The 22,380-nt window shown below is 40.2% G+C and overlaps 1 protein-coding gene across 9 annotated transcripts in view; it reads left to right on the plus strand.

Annotated features, from left to right (window-relative positions):
• Positions 1 to 22,380, plus strand: part of ADCY6 (adenylate cyclase 6) — a 121,065-nt gene that overhangs the window by 30,446 nt on the left and 68,239 nt on the right. For 6 of the 9 annotated variants that reach the window (XR_011853105.1, XR_011853106.1, XM_072135159.1 and 3 more), the window contains exon 3: positions 196 to 1,054. The exons of 2 other annotated variants lie outside the window; for them this stretch is intronic. Coding sequence is in view for 5 of the 7 variants with exons in the window: in XM_072135154.1 (XP_071991255.1) it covers positions 196 to 1,054 (859 nt within the window). In the remaining 2 variants the exon portion in view is untranslated. The remainder of the gene's footprint in view (positions 1 to 195; positions 1,055 to 22,380) is intronic. One more of the 9 variants, XM_072135156.1, reaches the window with a different exon arrangement.

Below are 22,380 nucleotides of genomic sequence, written 5' to 3' on the forward strand. Positions count from 1 at the left end.
CATTCAGTGGAGAGATGTATGACCAGCATAAGCAAGTACTCTATTAGGTGGTTAAGTGATAAACACGTCTATCAACAGCTGATCAATGTTTTTACAGCTTATACACTAAAATGATAAGTTTTCTTTATTAGATTTCAATTAATGTTTTGATGTACTGATTGTATTGGCCTCTAAATATTTGTTTCTTACCTGCAGCAGAATGTCTTGGTTTAGTGGCATCTTGGTCCCCAAAGTGGATGAGCGTAAAACAGCATGGGGGGAGCGCAATGGAAAGAAAGGCAAGCGCAAAAACACATCTTTGTGTGGCCCCCGTTACATGAGTTGCCTTCAGGACCCTGAGATGGAGCGCAACAGTCGCAACAACATAGGCCTCCGCTGCACGTGGCAAGAGGACCATTACGGGAAAAAAGGGACTGGTGGTGATCTGGGACTAAAATCTGTGGCCCTCGGCTTTGAGGACGGGGAGGCGAAGGGCTCAAAAATGGGTTCAACTGAAGCAGTTGGCATGGATGAAGGTGAACACCATCTAACCCCTAGAGAGTGTTGGGCTAGGTTTCTTCAAGTGTTCCAATCGAAGAAGTTTCAGTCCGCCAAACTTGAACGATTGTACCAACGCTATTTCTTCCAGATGAACCAGAGCAGTCTGACTATGTTAATGGGCGCTCTGGTGCTGGTGTGTCTTGTTATGCTTATTTTTCATTGCACACATGGTGAGCCCCAGGTACTTTATGTTTCTGTACTGGCTGTCGCTATGGCTCTCTTTTTGTCACTCATGGTGGTCTGCAATCGTAATGGCTTTCACCAAGACTATATGTGGATTGTCAGTTACTTAGTTATTGCCGTCCTGTTTGCAGTGCAAATTCTTGGGGTTCTTATGGTCACCCCACGTAGTGCCTCTGAAGGGATCTGGTGGAGTGTTTTTTTCATCTACATCATATACACCCTGCTTCCTGTACGCATGAGAGCAGCCGTGTTGAGTGGGGTAATCCTGTCCTCTCTGCATCTTATCATATCTTGGAGACTTAACATGATTGATGACTTTCTCTGGAAACAGGTAAGAAACTTTTTAATTTTTATTTTTTTATTTTTACATGTATAACATTGAGGCTGCGTTTACATACTGCATTTGAATTCAAGGACAGCAGGGAGGAGTTTCTTCCAATAGCATATGCCTTTCGATCTTAACGCTTGTGATCGAAAATGAGTAGGGTACCCGTTCCCTATGGCATTGTTCAGGTCTAAAAGCATATGCGATTAGGAGAAACTCCTCTCCTCTGGGCTAGAATTGTGTTTCTAATCACAGTGAAAACATAGCATGTGAACATGGCCTTACAGTGCATAGGTGGGAAAGGTATGACTGCTAAGTTCCCGTTCAGAGGTTTATATTTGTAATACATTGTACACCAAATATATATATAAATATACCAAAGACCCCGTTTTAAGGCAATTCTCGCATAATACAATATTTTAACAAAAGATACTTTTGGAGATTTTTTTTTTTTTTTTTTTGTGTGTGTGTTAAGTTATTGATCGCACAATTAATTAGATGTTAGTTCAGGAATGTATTTCTTCTTGAATTAAGAAGAAAAGCTTTCAACTTTAATGAAATGCATATTTAATTACAGATTTTATATTTGTTTAATAATAATATGGTTTATAAGGTTTTAATGAAAACGTTTCAAACACACTCTAAAGCCTCAGAAGTTATTTAAAGAAATCCAAGTAAGACTGCTTCAGAGCATGGGAATTAAGATCGCCAGCAGCATCGCGTGGTTGAACATTCAAAAAAGATTGCTATCGTTTGACAGATGTTTTCTATAACGGAGACTGTAATGTTAACTTAATTTCTTGGGAAGGGGTGCGTTAGGGAATCTGCCATAAAGTCCTGGTCAGAGGTCGCACTAAAAATACTCCTTTTAAGTATATCTGAGGAGTATTTTAAGTTGTGGACTAGTATGAAATTTGTAGCTATATCAGAATGGATGTATAGATTTTGTTCAGGTCCTATCAATTTTTCTGCTAAAGTTGCTGTGGTTTATACTTTTCTAAAGTGGCCCCATGTGTCGCCTGGCCTAGAGCTGCGCTTGCATGGGGCAGTTGTCCTTTGAAAAGCTACAACAACCTTTGCAAACAATTCTACATTCTTTTGACACAGTTATAATGAAAAAGAAAATGCCTCTGCAATAGCTGTTATTGTTGTGTTTCTAGAACTTTGCTGCAATGGGTCTCCATAGTAATAGACGACGACTGTGTAGTCTGTTCTGTTTGACTATCCTCAAATTTTCATTTAACTACCACATGTTTGTTGGCACAAAGTTGAAGTCTTATAAAAGAAAATGGGAGACTGCACAAGTAGTGCCTTGCTTTCAATGACCATGACTTCTATAATGTAGCTGAAACAAAATAAAGGAAATCTACCATTTGTTTTCATACATTGTGAACCAAACACACCTTGAAACTGCGGTAGCTACACTGATGCAGAAACATATCTTATTTAATCCCTGAATTCAGTGGTTTTAATTAAAATTATGATAATGCGGCTCTGTCCGTCCTGTGGCTGGCAGGATGCTCTTCTCTGACCCTAATTATGCACTGCTCCAGAGAATAATGTAATCACTGTGTTGTCCCTGACAGGCAGAAGTAATCAACCGCTGCAACATCCCCCAGCTGCTTTGAGTCATCCAGCTCAGGTTGATTTTTCCTGCCTGGACTGTTCAGGAAGCTCGGTGTAATGCGTTTATGAATGTAAATGCAAAGTCTGCATTTTATGATTGTTTTTTGAGAAAAACCACTTGGATCAGGGATTGAACAAGATATGTTTCTGTATATTTTTTTATTTATAATGAAAACATTTTGGTTATGAAGTCTTGGGATTCACATACATATTACACTTCTATTGCAGAGTCTCTTTTACAGCTTTTGTGCTTGTCCTGTTGGATAGAGACCTGAGATGCAGCACCTACTATTCTGCATGGAGTAAGCAGAAACCAGAGCCTACATAACTAGGATCACAAAGCCTAGATGCAACGACATATGACCTGTTCTCTAATACCCAGACAGAATAATATTTGCTCATTTCATAAAACCTTTTTTGCTTGCACAGGTCTTGGAGGTAGAGAACAGGTGGAGCTGATTTATCATTTCCTTATTTGAAGCGTTGCTTCCTGTTCACGGACTAGGGCACAGCAGCAGTGTCGCTTGGTCTGCCGTATTGTCTGCGATTTTGGTTTCAACTAAACTGATAAACTGTTCCACAGGAGATTCATAAAGTACAAGGGAGCAAAATAGGCGTGGTGTTCATTATCCCATTCTGGAAAACTTATTGCATATTTCCTAAAAAATCCCTAGTGGAGCATCAATGGCTAGAAGTCTCCTGCGGTCAGGGGGATTTTTTTAGTCAAAAATGTAATTAAACCATCTTGGCTTGTATCCAATGACTATAGATACAGATGACTCAAATTTAAATGTTAAAGGGGTTGGTCACGTTACCTAATTTTATTTTTTTTTTGTAATGTGAGGGGGTTAGTATATTAGGTAATTTACCATCACATATCTATTAGAGGTTCTGCACCGCATTCTTGAAATTATAAAGCTTTATGGTTTAAAAATGTCTCTTACAACATCAGTCAGACATTCCTGTTCAGAAAATGGCTGCAGTTGAAGGGTCATGTGATCATAATGCTCCATGACCTTATGATTGTACTCATGAATACTAACATAAGATCCTGGAAGGTTGAAGGACACTTAGGACCCCCCATGACCCTCCATCTCTTTCCTTATATGGACAGGAATGGAAGCTAATGAGGTAAAAGACATTTCTAAACCAAATTTGGGTCACATGTAAAACTTCCAGTAAAATGGTAAACTTGGAGCATGTAATTTATGGAAGGTGAAATTAGGTGTAAGGCATGCAAAGTGCATATATTTATGTAATACCTGCATGGGGCTAAAGGGGTTGGTCACTGTATTACATAAATTACCCATGTGCCTTTACTGCCCTAATAATAATCCCTGAATGTTCATCAAGTGATTCAGCATTCCTGATAGTTGCTTTAGTGCTGCCTGCAAACTCTCCATGGATCTTTGTTTACATGTCTGAACACTGATGAATAGGATGGGTTGAAGCAGGAGAGTTATGACTCATCCTGCTCCCTCTCCCTGTGTCAGAGGGCAGCATGATGAGCACAGGGATAGGGTGAAGCTCTCAAAGGAGGCAAAGACACAGGTACATATAAAGTACATGTAGAGACATGTTGAATGGAACAAACTTATTGAAAAGTGTCCAACCCGTTTAACCTACCCAAGGCTGCATTAATCTTCAGACCGACAATACTGTAATGGTCTCTTTGCGGAGGTGGATATTGTGATTTCTGCTGTCTCAGTAGTGTAAAGTATTTGTAAGCAACAAATGATAAATATGATAATATTGCGAAACTACGATGTGTTAACATGGTATGAATGGTAACGTCTCTAAAGTAGGTTGTAGATTAACTTTCCAAGAAAAGGGTATTTACTGTAGATGTATACTTGACTATACATAGTACAATCTTCAGTTGCTTGGTGACTGATGTCTTGTACACCATCTATCCTCTGGTGGAAGCTGTCTAGAGTTGGTTTCCTTTACAGGCTTCCATTCCTGTAAGAAATACAGCCGGAGATCAGGGGACGGGTGTGCGTGGCTGGCCGCAAGCTGAAGTCCACTCAGCTGGCAGGGGCACGGATTGGCAAGACTACGGCGCAGGACGCTGGGAGGGGCCGTGGAGGTAAGTAAATGTTTTGGTTTTTTGGGGTTTTTTTTTTAAGCAACGCCCTCCCGGCCACATACAATATTTCTTTTAGCTCTCTGACAAACCCTTTAAGTTGAATTTTTAAGCAAGTAGAAACAGCTATACTTTATAATTGTAACTCCAAACAAAAATTTGTTATTCCTTCTGACAAAAATTGGATTTTTCAAAATCCAGAGAGCTTCACCAGAGGTCATATTTTGCCAAAAGGTCCATCTGGAACTGCCTGTGCATGTATACTTATCCAAATAAAAACAAATGTTACTCTGGGTCCTATTTGCCGCGATCCACGTAGATCCTGCGCCCGATATCCTCCATGTGTCGCTCCCCGCTCAGGTCTGCCGGAGTTCACCATCTTCTTCCCTGTGCAAGTAAGTGCTTGGCTTGCGACACAAATTTGAATGTTAATTCCCGTGCTTAGTCTGATTCCGACGACCCGCTCCACCCAAGTACACCCCCAACCCCCGATTTGATAGCTAGCGAGATTGGGACACAATCCCCGGCGTGATCCCTGAAAAGTCAGGAAAACTGACGAAACTGCGGCCGCGGGACACTTGGTAAATAAGCCCCATTGTTGCTAGAAGTCAGCTTTGATGTTGCTGCACATATCATTTGGTGCCATGGCTACAAGGTTGCCATGGACTGCATTCAGAGGGTTAATGTGCTGAAAAAGGAAAATGAAAAGCAGTTGCTGTAGAATTTACAGGACAGAGGAGTCCTCGGCATCAATTAGAAATTGGGGTTTCACTAACAGCACAGGCAGGTGATGGGGTTTAAGAAGGAGCACAGAGCATGGGATTATTATACATTACACCCAAGCAGTAAAGCACATTTCAAGGTCTCCTATCCACATTAGATCTATAGATAAAATTCTAAGATTAGTTATCTGGCCTGTCATTTCTCACCATCAAGTTTACAGGGAAATGACCTTACTGCATTTTAAGCGTCACATCCGTTTCTGAGGAATTTGAACGACAAGGTATCTGTGTGCGTTTACTTTTATTAACTGTGTACCCATGATTTGGGCCCTTATGTTTAGTATTTGCCTTATATAGAGCCAGTTTGGGTGTTTTTTTTTGTTTGTTTCTTTTGTCTCCACCATGCCAGTAACTTAACTGCTATGAATGAGCCTCCCTGAGGGCTCATTCACACAAACGCAATGGGGATCAATAGGCAGCCGCACCATTTACGGAGATATCGGTCCCCATTGACTTCCTGCGGGCTGTCGTGTGCCCATCCGTTCATGTGAATGTACCCTTCCATTGCATTCCTATCTACCATATATACTCGAGGATAAGCAGAGGCACCTAATTTTAACACAAAACAGCAATGATGATTATTGCGCGTTGAATTTAGCCAGTCTGAGATGGTGCTGCATGCCACAGTCCATTGCCTATTATCCCTTACTACCTCATTATTTACATAGCTTGCAAATCCAGTTATTGTCATGTTCAGGTTGTTATTTCTGGAGCCGAGTGATCAGATCTCTCAAATTATGGACACCAATAGTGCACCGCAGATCCAATTGTCTATAATGGGATCTGCCATGTTTCTGCTGGGGGGAGGGGGAGCCTGACATTTTACAGAATACAATAACCTTACCGTAATGCGATTAAACCACAGTACATACCAGAGTGCTTCTTCTACTTTATGCTTCACAGTTACATAGCTACATAGTTTATTAGTCATACCTATTTTCTGTGGTTATTCATAAATAGTTTCAGATAATTTCAACGATTGTGAGATGACATTCAAGAGTTTCATATTTCTTCTCACAGATAAATGACCGTGAGTAAAATGTTTGCCTGCAGTGCTCTGAACATGAGTAATGTTGTTGTACAGTCATACAAAGAATAAAAATCCTAGCATCGGCATTGTTGTTCCTTGCATCCCTTAGGCAGAAGCTCAGTCAATGATCTCTCCACTTCCTGCAGAATGGAAGAAGGGCAGTGATCTCTGCGTTTTTTCTAATGTTTTTCTAATCTGTAGCCGAAAGGGAAGTATTAAAATTTTTTAAAAAATTAAATAAATAATTGCATCTCCCCAAACCTTCATATCCAGTAATGAATACTAATATCATGACGTGTGGATATGGTATGGATAAGAGAAAAACACTGTGTCTGGTAAAAAAAAAAGTTTCTTTCTGTGCTTCTAGGGAGAGAGAGATGTGATACAGGACAGGAAGTGACTCCTGAGCCCCGGCCTTCTTACATCACTACACTACACCACCTACTCTGTTCTTTTAAAGTGGACCATCAATTTACATCAATACTATCACATAAAATTCAGTTATAGGTCCCCCCCCTTACCACCGTCATGTTCCCCCTTCGCCTATGGCTCGGGATTTGCAATCTACTTGCATTACCAACTGATATCAGCAATGGCATCCCATTCAGGACTGGTAACTGCTGCATGTAATCACTTGTCTGTGTCTAAAGTCATTTAACCCCTACACTTACTTCAAATCTACTTATGAATAAAGGGCCTATATTTCTGTTTGTACGTCTAGAAAGAACGTTGTGAGTTGCAGTTGCACCACCTGTTGTTCTAAATGTAGATCGGTGTGCACGTCCACCATATGTGTGCTGGTGGACATGCATGCTCAGTCACTCTCCCTACAGCCACAGTTCTACTGATTCTGTTATCATTGCTGATGTATATAGATTTATACCCTAGAAAAGACCAAAACCTCTGTAATAAAATGACTGAGGAAATTAGGACTTTCATTGTTGGCTGCCAGTGGGGCAAAAAAAAAAAAACTTTTGTAGCTGCGGTAGTGCATTGAAGCAAAAATGATGAAACAGATATGTTATGTTATATTATGGAATTTTGAGGGATAAATAATATGACATTTTCCTTGTCCAAGTAAAGTTATTGAGCTCTATATATTTACAAGGGACCACGGATAAACCCACCCCAATGTCTTTTGTACCACTGGTCAGGTGGCCCAGAGCCGTTCAGAGTCCATACACTACAGAGAAGATTTTTAAATATACTTATTTGTTGTCCAAATTTTATGAGTGTTTTGTATACAGTAGAAACGCATGAATTTCTTCTATCTTTCCCGGTTTACTGTATTACATGTACAATAGAAAATTCCAGGAACAGTAAATCAAGCAAAAGGGTTAATGTCTGCAGAGCAGTATGCCTGAAAGGAACCATCTGTGACGGTCTCTGTTCAGTGACAATGATTTTGTGTATAAAACATGAATTGTTATTGTTTATGGTCACACTGGACTCCGCTTCCTCATGGATTTACATGAGCTTTGACATGTACACAAGAAGGTACCACTTTGTAAATGGATGGGGAATAGCCCCTTTTTATCATTGCTCTCAAATTTTATGAATGAGATTGTGGCTAAAATTGAAACTTACAGGCGGTCCCCTTTTTAAGAACACCCGACTTACAAACGACCCCTAGTTACAAGCGGACCTCTGGATGTTGGTATTTTACTGCACTTAAGCCTTGGGCTACATTAAACAGCTATAACAGTAATCACAGGTGGTTGCAATGAAGCTTAATTGTTAATTCTGGTTCTTTTTTTAAATCCACTTGTCACAGAGACCAAAAACATTCTGGCTGGGATTTCAATTATAAAATATACAGTTCTGACTTACATACAAATTCAACATAAGAGCTACCTGTAATGGTGCAACTACCACAGCCATGGTTTTCTTATTTATCCTACTGTGCCTAGGAATAATTTATCATTGGTGACTCTACATAGAGATGCTTGTTTGAGTTTAAAAAAAAAAACTGTGGCATAGAACCAGGGATTGTGACAAATTTTGGCTAAAATATAGTACATACGCAAAATCATGCTGAATGAATGAATTCCTCATTCATTTATGTGAAACCATGATGATGCAGGCGACTTACAGGTGCGCTGAAAAAATAACTGTGTATAAAACGTGATACATCTTCCCCTAAATATCTTAATGATCCTGTGTGGGCTCACATAACGGGTAGGGAAGGAGAGGTTGTAGTGATTTAATTATTTTATAGGCAGTCCCTTTTACAGAGCTGAATCGTCACTTCACAAATCATCCAGGTCTGTAAGGAGTTCAGTTGTAGTATTCTGTGCTTATTTGTCATCTGGGTACAAACTTGAAAACTGCTTTCACTGGGGAGTGGATGCACTGAGGAGATAAAATAGGACACAGCAACATAATTATTTGTTTAAATCACATTTAAATAATTATCACATTAGAACGTTTACTTTTATAACCTGCGCTGTTTTTTGTTTTTATATAAAGGTATCAAAAGTTACGTTTGTAGCAAAGAACAATCCCCTGTTATTATATGGTTAGTGTATATGTTATTTACCCCATTGAGTCATGCTAAACTGTTCTTCAGGACAGGCATAAAGTCCCAAGACCTAGAATAAACCCCCTCAAATACTACATGAAGGTGTCAATAAGCAGCACAGTAATTCTGAAGTGCATGTGCAGAAGATTTCACAAGTTTTTTTCACTTTGTCTCTTGTTATTTGGCAAACTCCCAGAATGATTTGCACATGACTGCCTGGACCCAACCGGCACCTTTTTATTTTTAGGTCTGGTACTGAATAATTATTTGGCTTCATTAAACAAACCTAATTATCCTTAAAACACAGTTCATGGTTCATTTAAAACAGGATTACCCTGGGATTTTCCCAAATATTCGTTAGCTACCTAGTTTGCTTTATCCTCGTGACAGTCAGAGGACCTGGGTTTACACTATTATTTTTACCTTGTATGTTGGAAAACAACTCAAGCTTGGGGTCTTTTTTTTGGATATGTTCATAGTATGGTTTTCTATAAACCCTTTTGAATTTTTATGCTGCTATGAATACTTTAAATGAATACATTCATTTGTCTTTATATGGCCACATATAAGACAAAAAGGAACATTTATCATAAGTCGGCGTTCTGGCCACTTGATATATCCGGCTGCGCAACTTACATTTTTATGCGAGTTAAGTAGCGACCTTTTAGCTTGAACGGTTACTAATTGTAGCAAGTGCTGCACCCCGTTCATACCTCTCCAACACCCCTTGGCGTGGAGCTGGTGCGAAAGGGTGAATAATTGGAATTGCTAGCGATTTATTTCAGGGCTTCTACAACATTCTAAAAAGAGTATGCAAATTTTTTTTGGCCATGGCAGAAAAGTATGCAAGATATCCCTGACTGATCAGGGGTCCACAAGGTGCAATTGCTGCAGAAATACAGGAGAGTCAGAAAAAATGCTGCATAAACACAATGTTTAAAAAAATAAATAAAAAGCGCCCAAATAAAAGTGACTAAACGCCTGCTGTTAGTAGCTCATTGTAGGCTTCTGTGACAGCACACAGGTCTAAAGGCTCTGGTGACAAGGTCTGGTTGCCCTAGAGAATAGATTGGAACAATTACGGAGACTGAGATATACACAGGATAGGATGTCAAATGCCTCTTCTCACTCTTGAGACTTGTTAGAACATTGCAAAGTGATTTCTAAGCCTCCTGTTCACTACAGACTGTTTAGATACAACAAGAAAACAATTACTAACTGTTCTTGGGCTGTAATATCGGAGGATAGCATGGGTGAAAGATGAAGTCCTATGTGTGTGTGTATATGGTAAAGATCAGATGGAAGCACTCATCTGTAAAAGGTTGTGAACTATGGATGTAGAATAATGGCTTCTAAGGGGAACCACTTGGATTGGATTGAATTTTGGGTTTCGAAAATATACCGTAAGTGACACATATATTCCATGTTTCAACCTAACACTGCATGACCACTGTACCATTTTGTAATCATGTTTTTTCGGTATGGGACATATGTCCTGTGAGATTTCTAATGCGCTAGGAGTTCTGCTATTATGCAGTGCCCCCTGCACGCTATGATCTCACCAGTACCATATTTCCGTGCCATATGAGCCCGTATATACGTGACGTTGTTCATCCGTATGAAGCACGTATGTGACTGTATTTTATACATCCCATAGGCTTCTAGGGCATACGGAACTGAAATACGGGCGAAAATAGGACATGCTCTATATTTTTTATTTTTAGTATACAGTACTTTACGTTGTTAACAACGGCAATATAAATGGTTGGACGTATTGTCCATTGAAATTTTACGGTACGGGTAGCATAAGGCTATTTTTATACGGTCGTGTGAATGCAGCCTTAGGCTATATTCACACGTCGTGTGCCCGCCGTACTGTAGCACAGCTGTGCTGGGGAGATGAGGAAGGGATGAGCGCCACTCACCCCAGCCCCTCTCCATAATGATGTATGGCGCACGCCACCGTATTGTCTTGACCATGTCTACATGCCTAAATGCACTGAGTTGCCGCCATGTGATTGGCTGATTAGAAATTAAGTGTTAACGAGCAGTTGGACAGGTGTACCTAATAAAGTGGCCGGTGAGTGTAATTGTGTGTTATTACTTACCTTGCACCCTGACAAAATCCAGGGGTAGTCACAGGCGTTGGGCTTTGGTTTGGATGTATTCAAAAAAACATGTGACTTGTCTGTGTTACTCTCTCCTCAGATCGTAGCCCCCACCTTTGTGCTCCTGTACAGCTTCTTTTTGAGTACAGTCCCTTTTTGAGAAGGACCTGGGCGTCGTAGTAGATCATACGTTAAAGAGCATTCAATGTCAATCAGCTGCCTCTAAAGCCAGCAAGGTTTTCTCATGTATCAAAAGTGGTATGGACTCTTGGGATAAGGATGTAATATTACCACTGTACAAGGCATTGGTTCGGCCTCACCCGGTATATGCCGGCCTATTCTGGGCTCCGACCCATAAAAAGGATTCCCTGGAGAGGGTCTCAATTATGCTGAAAGATTAGAAGTCTGGAAAAGAGACGACTATGAGGGGACATGATTTATTTATATAAATATATGAATGGTCCATACAAAAAGTATTGAATCAAATCAAAAGACAAAGGGGCACTGTCTACTTTTGGAGAAATCAAGGTTTAATCAGCAGAGGCGACAGGGCTTTTTTACTGTCAATCTGTGGAATAGCCTGCCTCAGGAGCTGGTCACAGCAGGAACAGCAGAGAGCTTCAAGAAGGGTCTAGATGCCTTTTTACACCTAAATAACATTGTTGGTTATGTTTCCCCTAAACCGTTTCCTCATCCAATCCCTTCCCTTCCTTGGTTAAAATTGATTGACATGTCATTTTTTTTCAACTGTTTATGAACTGCTTGAAAACATGTTTCCATACCACCAGGATGTATTGTAAACCAAGCACACTGACATACTGGTGATACTGGTGTGTGCCCCCCTCTGGCAGAATCTGCTCTTCTCTTAGCTTCGTATGCCTTTTTGTTTTGTTTTTTTTTGTGTGTTTTTTTTTTTTTTTTTTTTACGAATAAAGGCTCAGAGCTCCATAGGTTTTATTGGAGCCTTGAGCCCCTCAGGCTCATTTGCATAATTATCAAAACCATTTTTTTTTTCTTAAAAACAAGGGTATTGAAGGATCAAAGAAGAGCAGATCCTGACCAAGGAGGCACACTCCAGTATGTCTGTGTTCTTGGTTTACAATCCTTCATCCTGGTGGTAATGTCCTTTTCAAAGGGCAGAGCTGAACTTTTTTTTAAGTTGCCTAAAAGTCATGTTGGGGTATAAGAATGTGAATGCCATATGTTATGTGACCATTTATGGGCTCTGTTAAATAGGTGACCAGGCTTGTGTGTGGATGGTTCTCTGTTATGTAATATTTTCCATTTTAAGGTACGCCCTGTATTGGGCACAGCTGCACTTTGCTTGATGTTCTCTTCATTCTATTGTTTGTTAAATTAAAAAGGGATAATACTGTAACCCATATATTTATTCCACTAAATGTATTAAGAAGAAAAAGAAATGAATCCGCTAATGATTCGTCCCTGCCAGAGGTCCTGCAGAGAAATATTCGTGCTATGGCGCTGATGTCTTTAGACATGTTGTCTCCATTCAACTGGCTTGCTCTTTTTTTCATTTTTAATATCCTGTTGATATTCAGTGTACAACACACAAAGGGAAACTTGGGTATAAGACGCAGGCTGAGACAGCAGAGCCTTAGGCACGTCTTCAGATACAGGGCAAAGGGGCTGCAGTGACGCAGAGCAGGCCGCTTTTGTGTCTGGAAATAAAATGGAGGAAGTGTCATGCAGCAGAGAAGGAAGGCAGACTCTCTAGCTCTGGGGCTGAAACTCACATTGAAAGACATGTGTTTCTTATCAGTGCCTGTAGTGCTGCATATAATCTCTGAAACCTGCCAGATTTCTTCTGCATTTGGCCCCTGCTTCCTCTTTTCGGTGATCCTGGGTGAGCACATGTCCTACATCCGCCACTCTCTTCATGCTGACATTTAGCTTTCTATTTAATAACCATATCAAGGCCGGTGCCAAAGACTGCAGCGTTCAAGGAACAAAAAGTGTTAACTCCTTCTCCAGTTATGAAACAACTGTTAAATGATCCCATTGTACTCCATACGGAACAGCGTGACCCCGTATTTAGCAAAGACTTTTGTACACAGGATGCTATATGTGTTTTGTTTCTCACAGACCCTAGTAGCGTGATCCGCAATGTCCCCTTTATTTTGCTTTTCTTCTATAGTACGGTGCAGAATACCCAACATTTATCAGGTTTTGTATGCAGTTTTCTGGCGTACAAGCCCAGTTTGCAGTCTATAGTGCCATTCTGTGCCAGACAGGGCCGAATTGTCCGCCGCCACCTGCTGCTGCATCTTCCTGGTATATCCTGGTAGCTAAATGTACCACTGACCACAATGGCCTCAGCAAAGAAGGGTGTAGTGGCCTGTGCTTTAGTATAAGAACTCCAGACCCCCTGACTGCTCAAGAACCGATATTGGCTCTTTATTCGGAGAAAACATTATATGGATGCAGGGTGTGATCACAATGGTCAGTTACAATGGGGAACCATGAGGATATATGTTTTCACCTTCCCTTGGGCCAACCATGTCTCAAGGACACAGCTGGATCCCAGTTAAGAATGCACAACTCTTAGTGGTGGATCGCTTGGCGAGTATGTCAATGACTAATTCTTGCAGCTGGTTACAGAGTGAATTACAGGGCACATTGATTGACACTTTGAACTCTCCTTGCGGCCCCGGTTTCTTCCCACGTCTATGCATGTAGACCCCCTCCGTCCAGAAACCCAGCTCAGTCCAGCAGACACTTACCTGAAGCCTTGACCCCCTTCTCTTAGGAGAGGAGGGGGGGAGCAGAACTGGATAGTTTTGTTCAATTTCCATGCTGTTTCGCCTTGCAGTGACAACAGTATCTCCTACACTGCTTGAATATATTGGAATATGGTGGACCGTTCCAGAAGACCTGGGTAATGCACAGTTGCACCCATACGCTTTATGGATACATTTTCAAGAGGAAATAACAATAACACCACAGCTACAAAAGATTTATTACTTAGATGGAAGTCAAGTGCAATTGGCAAGAAAGGATGCGTGCAATATATTTTTTTTCTTACACTCCCACCCAAGTCTATTAGTTGCAGTAGTATAGACTTGTATACCTGAAGTAGGAAATGGACACTTATGCTCCATACATACTACACCCTTACCAGGAAAAGGCAAGCAAGCTACACATTTCCCCTGAACTATGATTTACAATATAGGAACTATACATTGTAGATGCTTCTGGTAGGCACTGTATTCTTCCATGTCTTCCTGTGAGTTTAAAATAGCACCATGGTAAAGCTTTGTGCTTTTTATAGCGTTTAAAGAAAATAAGCCTTGTATGTTTTAGGGGGTTATTAAAGTGGTTCAAATTCAATATACTTTTGAATGCTAGTTTACGTATACTGTTCCAGCCTGTCGGCTGAGGCAGCATTGACACGGAGGGAGCCGCAGGGAAGTGGTTGCTGACAGATACAATGTACATGGACAAGAGTGGCTCCTATAAGGAAAGTGCCTTTGCAAGACACTACAAATTTACCATGGAATTTAGGGTTTGGAGAGTTTTATTAAAGGGAATCTGTCATCAGCAATTGTCCTAATAAAACACTGCCAGAACATTGTCAGGCATTGTAACACCTTTTGGTTTTTGTTTCTTTCATGTCCCAGTGTGGCGGCATGATCATGAAAATCTGCTTGTGAATTTGTTGTATAATGTCAAGGAGAGCTTAAGGGTGTTATCTGAGTGTTTGCAAAATTCTGGGGGTGGGCTGGTGAGGTATTTAAAAAAAATAAATAAATAAATCTGTACTCTGCTCCAGGCGCCCCGCACCGCTGTCTCTCTGTGCCCCTGTTTGGTTACCGGGGCACAGAAGCTCAGCTTCCGGACGGCCGAGGTGGCCGGCCACACCCACCCGTCCCTATTCCCAGCGCTGTATCATGCACTGAGATATGGTGACTGGTGGGTGTAAGACGGCGGCGCGGGACGTCTGGAGTGACTGAGGTTAGTATAGGTTTGTTCCTCACCGGCCTGCCGCCAGAATGTGACAAACATTCTGATAACCCCTTTAACACTGAAGTCAAGATGGGGAACTCTCTATGCTGCCTCCTATGTGGTTGAAATCATTCATTGAACTTCAGGAGATCTGGTTAGTGATGTCTCTGGATGCAGGGCCATGAATTACAGTGATGGGGGAATTCTGAGGAAGAGTGAGCATGACTTACGGTAAGTGTTTAAAATCTCCGCCTCCTTGACTTTTATACAACCAATTTCCTTTTCACTTCAAAGTAGTTTTTCTGGATGCTGCAACCACACCAGGTCATGAAAGAAACAGGATCTGGAAGGTGTGCAGCTTCTTGAAAACATACTGGTAGTGGTTTATTAGGTCAATTTCTGCTGACCGGTTTCCTTTAAGTTACAGAAGATAATGGGTTATGGTAGAATAATTGTAAATAATTAAATACTTCTTTTAGATTTGTATTCTGTTTTTTATAGAATTCCGAATGCCTGATATAATATAAGGCATAATACTGACAATACAATAAACTTTCAGATGTTTTAAAAAATATTTTCAGTTGTGAGTAATCACAACCTTTAATGCAAAATATAGAAATGATTCATGTCCAATAATTTTGTTATCCGGTTACTAATTCTCCAGACCGGTCTTTGGGGGGAAAAAAACGTAAAAAATATATATAGCATTTTACAATTTAAAGAAGCTTTGTGAGTTCCCTATTACCGATATATAAAAAAAATGGAATATTCCTATTGTACCTTCATTTTCCAAGCAAAGGATACAGTGAGCAGCATTGTCTTGTGGCTGAACATGGAACCCGGCACTTGCGTGAATGGTGACAAGAGCCCATTGTGTGCAGTGACTGCGTTCTTGATGGCACATATTGAAAATCAACACAGTCTTTAGATAATGCTGAACTCTCCTGAACTCGGGCAGCACAGTGTGGAATAGGCAGAAGCCAGGACCATAAAGCAAATTATATACACAGCTCCATGTATATATGAAAGAATTATACAAAATAGGGTTTTGTTTGCAACTCAAAACTAGATGTTGGGCCAATCAGAGAGGATAAATGATGCCGATGATCAGTGACTTTTGGCGTTCTTGGTTACGTGATTTCAGAGGCCATTGATCGGTTTCATGGCTCGCATGACCGACCAAGTAGGTGTTATCAGAGCAACAAAGCCAAGGTTAGTAAAAATATTTTTTTTACCTGCTTCAACCCTCATCAAGTTTTGAGGAATAACTAGAAAATCCCTTTAAGGTAGATTTGCATATGCCTGTATAAGGTTTTTGGGGAACAGAAAGCTTTGTGAGGGGCTACTTGATGGTGTGGTAATACAAACACCTCGCATTTTCTCTTTAAAGCTGGAGCTGATATGTGAATTGACCAACATTGGTATAGCTGATAGGTAAAGCTCAGATTGTTTACATGTATCCTAAACGGTTTTTGAACCAAGGTTTTGCTTGGTCAACCCCTTTTTAAGATGAAAAGCAATGTGTGTATAGGATATTGGATAATTTACCGCTCCATATCTATTAAGTTTTACGCCAGTCTCTTGAGGTAAAAGGCAAGAGGCTTCACTTTAGATATCAATAGACTGGTGCAGAACATTTAATAGATATATAGGTAAATTGCCTAATATCCTGCCCCTGACACACATACACACATTACAAAAACGAGGTAAAGTGACCAACCCATCTGAGCAGAAATTATATCCATTATTTTACTTATTACTTTATAATTTTGCTTTATATTAAAATAACCAGAAATGGGTCCCAGTTGTCGCCTGTTCTATAGTATTTCTCATATGTTCAGGCCCACCACGGTACCTGAAAACCATCTGATGGACCCAGACACAATTTTCAACACCAAAGGTCCAACTGAAGACAACCCATTTTGAAGTTTACTTGGGTCTACTCCTAGTGGTTGATGGAGAGTGGGCAACCAGAATAATTTCATCTGTCAGGAAAACCAGTGCAGGGTTTGATAAATATGGCATTAATTGTGGAAACCATTTTTTTCAGTGCATTTCAAAACGCAAGTCCTACTTGTCTCATTAATCATTTTGGTGACCATAGAGTCACGGTCCCATGTTCTGCTTCGTCCTGTGACGTCCACGGTTTTGCAATCCTTTTTGGTTCTGTTTAGTGTAATTTATGGGAAAATGTTATACTGCATAGTTGCCAGAGAACTGAACAAGAGCTGGTTGCTTTTCTGAAGGTCATAGTATTTTTAGAATTTATTATCTTCACATTTGCTGTCTGTTGCCAAACTTTACATCTATTACATTTGCTAAATCTAACAGTGCACATCTATTCTGTGCACTGCAGGAGCCGTGGCTTGATGTGTTGCAGATTTGTCATGACATTGCGCCTTCTCTTCATGGTTGATTCATTTACCTCTAAATCTTTGCATTATTAAACAACATATGTGTCATGTTTTACCAGAATATATTTTCATCATTTTGCTATTTTTAGAAGTTAGTGGTTTTGGTGTTTTGGGATTGTTGGAGGGTGAACCAGTTATATGGCGAGGAAGGAGGAACTCCGTTTCTTTATGATGGAGAATGGAGGATTTGTTCGTTTGCACAATGCATCCATATTTAAAACCACTTCCCCATACTTCCTGTGGGGGAGCTATTATTGCAGATGTAGTCAGAAACTGGTTTTGTGCTGCGCTCCCATTGGATTAAACCTGTCCTTTTAAAGAGGGTTATGCTTCGTTACTGGCCGATCCTATAGATTTGGCTTAAAAGGCATGCATCTCCATGATTTACCTACCAGAACTGTAGGGCTATGACCACACGTCACTCACACGTTTATTTTTGTTTTTCTGCTTCTCCTTCCATGCTAAAACATTTTAGTTATATGCAAATGAAGTGCTCAGACTCTCTACTAGTGATTTCAATATCACTACTACTTCATGAGTGATGTAGCTGAAGGGAGAAGCATAAGAGAAGGTGCTGGGCTGTGGCTTTGGTTTATTTCTGGAGCCCTGAGGTGCTCTACTAAACCACAGAAAGCACTTTAGCCTAATTTGCATATTTCTAAAGTGAAGTTTCAGAACGGAAAGAGCATCTTGTTCTAAATAAAAAAACAAATGTGTGTGCCATACATGTGAGTGTAGCCCTACATAGCACAGCAGTTAGTTTGGGTAAATCATAGTGACGAATGACCTTTTAAGTAGTGAAATTGCCCAAGCCAATTTTTCTGTTGCTTTGTATTTTTTTTGTATTCTTATTATTACATGTAAACATATTTTCAGATGGAAATTACCGTATTCTCATGTATTTTTCAACACCAAAGCATTTCATAATGTTTGCATGGTTATATAACCCATAAGCAAACGAAGAAACAACCCTGCTCCCAGCTATGGGCGTAACCTGGCATTGTAAGGAGCAGAACTGCATCTTCTAGTCTGCAACTTTCAATAACACAGACGGACTTCCTTTTGGAGAATAATCACATGCAGGTCCCATTTTGATAAATGATCACAGATTATAGTTAATGGTGTTTCCAATGGACACATCCGCTACACAGGAGCGAAAAGAATGTAATGATGTTGATCCTCAGAATGGCTTTCTATAGCGAGACTGTGAACTGCGAGCCGCTCTCACCGGGCAATTTACAAGTAGCTGAGAGAACACCACCGCTGTGCTAGGACCTATTGTGTCACTTTTATGTGCAAACACAGATTCTTTACTCATGAATCATATGCGCTTTTTAGACCAGCAGTGTGCCATTTGCCAACTAGTTTTATTTGACGTCCTTGTTGACAGACTATTACAGTTCTAAACAAGAATTTCATAGTCAAAGCAGTAAAAGTAAAATAATACATAGAGATAAAAATCAAACTTCTCAAACCCTAGTTTCACTTATGTGTTGGTGAGAGTAACACCCTCCCCATCCCTATTAAATGTTCCACCAAATGTATATGGTCACCATTAGACCATTAGCAATCTATAAGCATAATACTATTGTATACTCTGCCACCCATTTTATTATGCCACTAATGCAGCCGTAAGAATTTATAAAAGTTCGACCCCTCAAAAATATAATGGCTGGTTTTGTGGCGGTTTCTTGTGAAATAAAAAAAAATACCGCTATCAGCATAGTCATGTTGTTGGGAGGTAAACCTACTAGAAAACCTTGCGTTCAGTGTGCAAAAAAAAGGGACACCTGGACACGGACAATGGATCAGTGATTGGTTTTTGTGGTCCGTATGTCAGTGTGCAATCCATTGTCAAGTCTTATGTCCGTAAAAATGTATGTGTTCTGTCTTTGTGGATCAGCTAAGAAATAATACTAATATTAGGGTCCCTCAGATGGTGGATGCTTTCTGTATTAGTTGCTGTCACCTTAGCGGGAGTGGCAATCCTGGTAATTGTACAGGTATTATCTCTGCAAACACCGTGCTATAAATAGTAGCCTTTGCAGAGAGGGATCCCTGGAGCAATTGTGAAAGTAAATGTAGATTTAGACGAAACCACAATAGTTGCTGCTACAACCTGTCAATCATTCCACAGTACATTATTTTGTCAGATAGCACTCCCTCACTCGCTTGTTTTTGGGTGTGTAGCAAAAGGTAATTCCACTGTAGTGTAATGTAACACTCTGTGGAGCGAATTACCCCCCCCCCCCCAAAAAAAAAAAACAAAACAAACAGATTTATCACAGAAAATAAACCTAATTTGTCCAACTCAGACATTGGGCTAGAATTTTCTACTGTTGTCCCATTGGTGGAGTCCAAATGTTGCCAATAACAATTTTTTAACTTCTACTTCTTCATGCTACTAATTCTAGTAACCTTGAAGATGGATATCAGTCTGATATTCCAGCAGCCAAGTCAAACCATCCATCATACAGCCTTGTAAGATTTGCTCAGAGTCTTTTTATACCTAGTACCATTTCTACTTAGTTTGTCCACATCATTGCTACCAAAAAAGGATAAATATTTGGTTTCGGTATTCATCGTAAGTGTAGATGGATTTGCTAACATAAACGTCCAGTTAGGTTGCTTGTTCCTTTTGCAATAGCTTCTCCACAACATGAGAAATGGAATCTGTTTACTATTAGCAACTACTTTGTTTCCCGTATACTTAATTTTATATTTCTCTCCCACAGTTTTGGCAACAGTATTTGCCATCATAACAAAGTTTATAGATGGTTCAGAGGTGCTTGCACCACAACCAACTTATATAATTGCAACGACTTTTAAAGTTCTGCTTGCTTTCACTTTTGCCTACACCGTTAATACAGTAATATTTTTTACTGATTTACAGTGATGGCCAAAAGTATTGGCACCCCTGCAATAATGTCAGATAATACTCAGTTATTTCCAAAAAATGATTGCAATCAGAAATTCTTTGGTATTTTCTTCATTTAATTTGTCTTCAATGGAAAACCACAAAAGGAGTAGTCAAAAAGCCAAATTGGATATAATTTTACACCAATCATAAAAAACAGGGTGGACATAAGTATTGGCACGGTTTCAAAAATTATGTGATGCTTCTCTAATTTGTGTAATTAACAGCACCTGTAACTTACCTGTGGCACCTAACAGGTGGTGGCAATAACTAAATCACACTTGCAGCCACACTTGTACCACATTGAGCACGGAGAAAAAGAAGACCAGAGAACTGTCTGAGGACTTGAGAATCAAAATTTTGAGGAAGCATGAGCAATCTCAAGGTTACAAGTCCATCTCCAAAGACCTGAATGTTCCTGTGTCTACTGTGCACAGTGTCATCAAGAAGTATAAAGCTTTGGCACTGTGGCTAACCTCCATAGATGTGGAGAAAATTTACAAGGGCTTTCAACCCAAGATTGTGCGGATGGTTGATAAAGAACCTTTACTAACATCCAAACAAGTTCAAGCTGCCCTGCAGTCCGAGGGTACGACAGTGTCAACCCATACTATCCGTCTACGTCTGAATGAAAAGGGTGTGCATGGTAGGTTACCCAGGAAGACCCCACTTCTATCACAGAAACGGAAAAAAGCCAGGCTGCTGTTTGCCAAAACTTACCGGAGAAAGCCTAAAACGTTTTGGGAGAATGCTCTCTGGTCAGATGAAACAAAAGTAGAGCTTTTTCGGAAAAGGCATCAACGTAGAGTTTACAGGGGGAAAAAAACGAGGCCTTAAAAGAAAAGAACATGGTCCCAACAGTCAAACATGGCAGAGGTTCCCTGATGTTTTATTGGGATTGCTTTGCTGCCTCTGGCACTGGACTGCTTGAACATGTGCATGGCATTATGAATTCTGAAGACTACCAACAAATTTTGCAGCATAATGTAGGGCCCAATGTGCAAAACTTGTATCTCCCTCAGAGGTCATGGGTCTTCCAGCAGGACAATGACTCATAACACTTCAAAAAGTGCTAGACTCCTAAAGCGGCCAGCAATGAGTCCAGACCTGAATCCCATAGAACACCCCTGGAGAGATCTCATAATGGCAGTTTGGAGAAGGCTCCTTCAAATCTCAGGAACCCGGAGCAGTTTGCCAACGAAGAATGGTCTAAAATTCCAGCTGAGTATTTTAAGGAACTCATTGATGGTTACCAGAAGCGGTGGTTCACAGTTATTTTGTCTAAAGGTTGTGCTACCAGGCATTAGGCTGAGAGTGCCAATACTTTTGTACGGCCCATTTTTTGGAGTTTTGTGTAAGATGCTCAATGATTGAGGGACACCAAGTAAAATGGTAGCTCAAAGTAACAAACAAAAGTAAAATATAAGCCATATAAACTTTCACTATTTGGTGGCCAGAAGCTATCTTGGCCTACAGTTAAGACTGCAGTTTTGGCATAGTTGAATATGCAGCCTGCTGGTGAAATGTTATCTTTTCAAGTCTATAATGACCCTAAAATGTTGAATGGAGTTAATTTCATCAGAAATTTGGATCTTTTACCAAAGACGACCCTTAACTTCCCTACAGTTGCCTTCTTATGTAGCAGATGGCACAATAATCATTTTTCAAGTACATGGTGATGACAGCAATGTCACTGAGACATTCCTGTGCCCGCTGGTGAGGGCACTGGGATTATTTGCTAACTATGTCTCTGTGAACAGCTTATAGTTGCTAAAGAATTATATACACTCTATTAAAATAGTTATCTTCATGTTACTTAGAAATAAATATTACAATGACGCAGACATGGATTCGGTTGTTGACCAATCACATTCTTAGTAAGGCA

This window comes from Engystomops pustulosus, chromosome 2, assembly GCF_040894005.1.
Source record: "Engystomops pustulosus chromosome 2, aEngPut4.maternal, whole genome shotgun sequence".
Taxonomy (NCBI): Eukaryota; Metazoa; Chordata; class Amphibia; order Anura; family Leptodactylidae; genus Engystomops; species Engystomops pustulosus.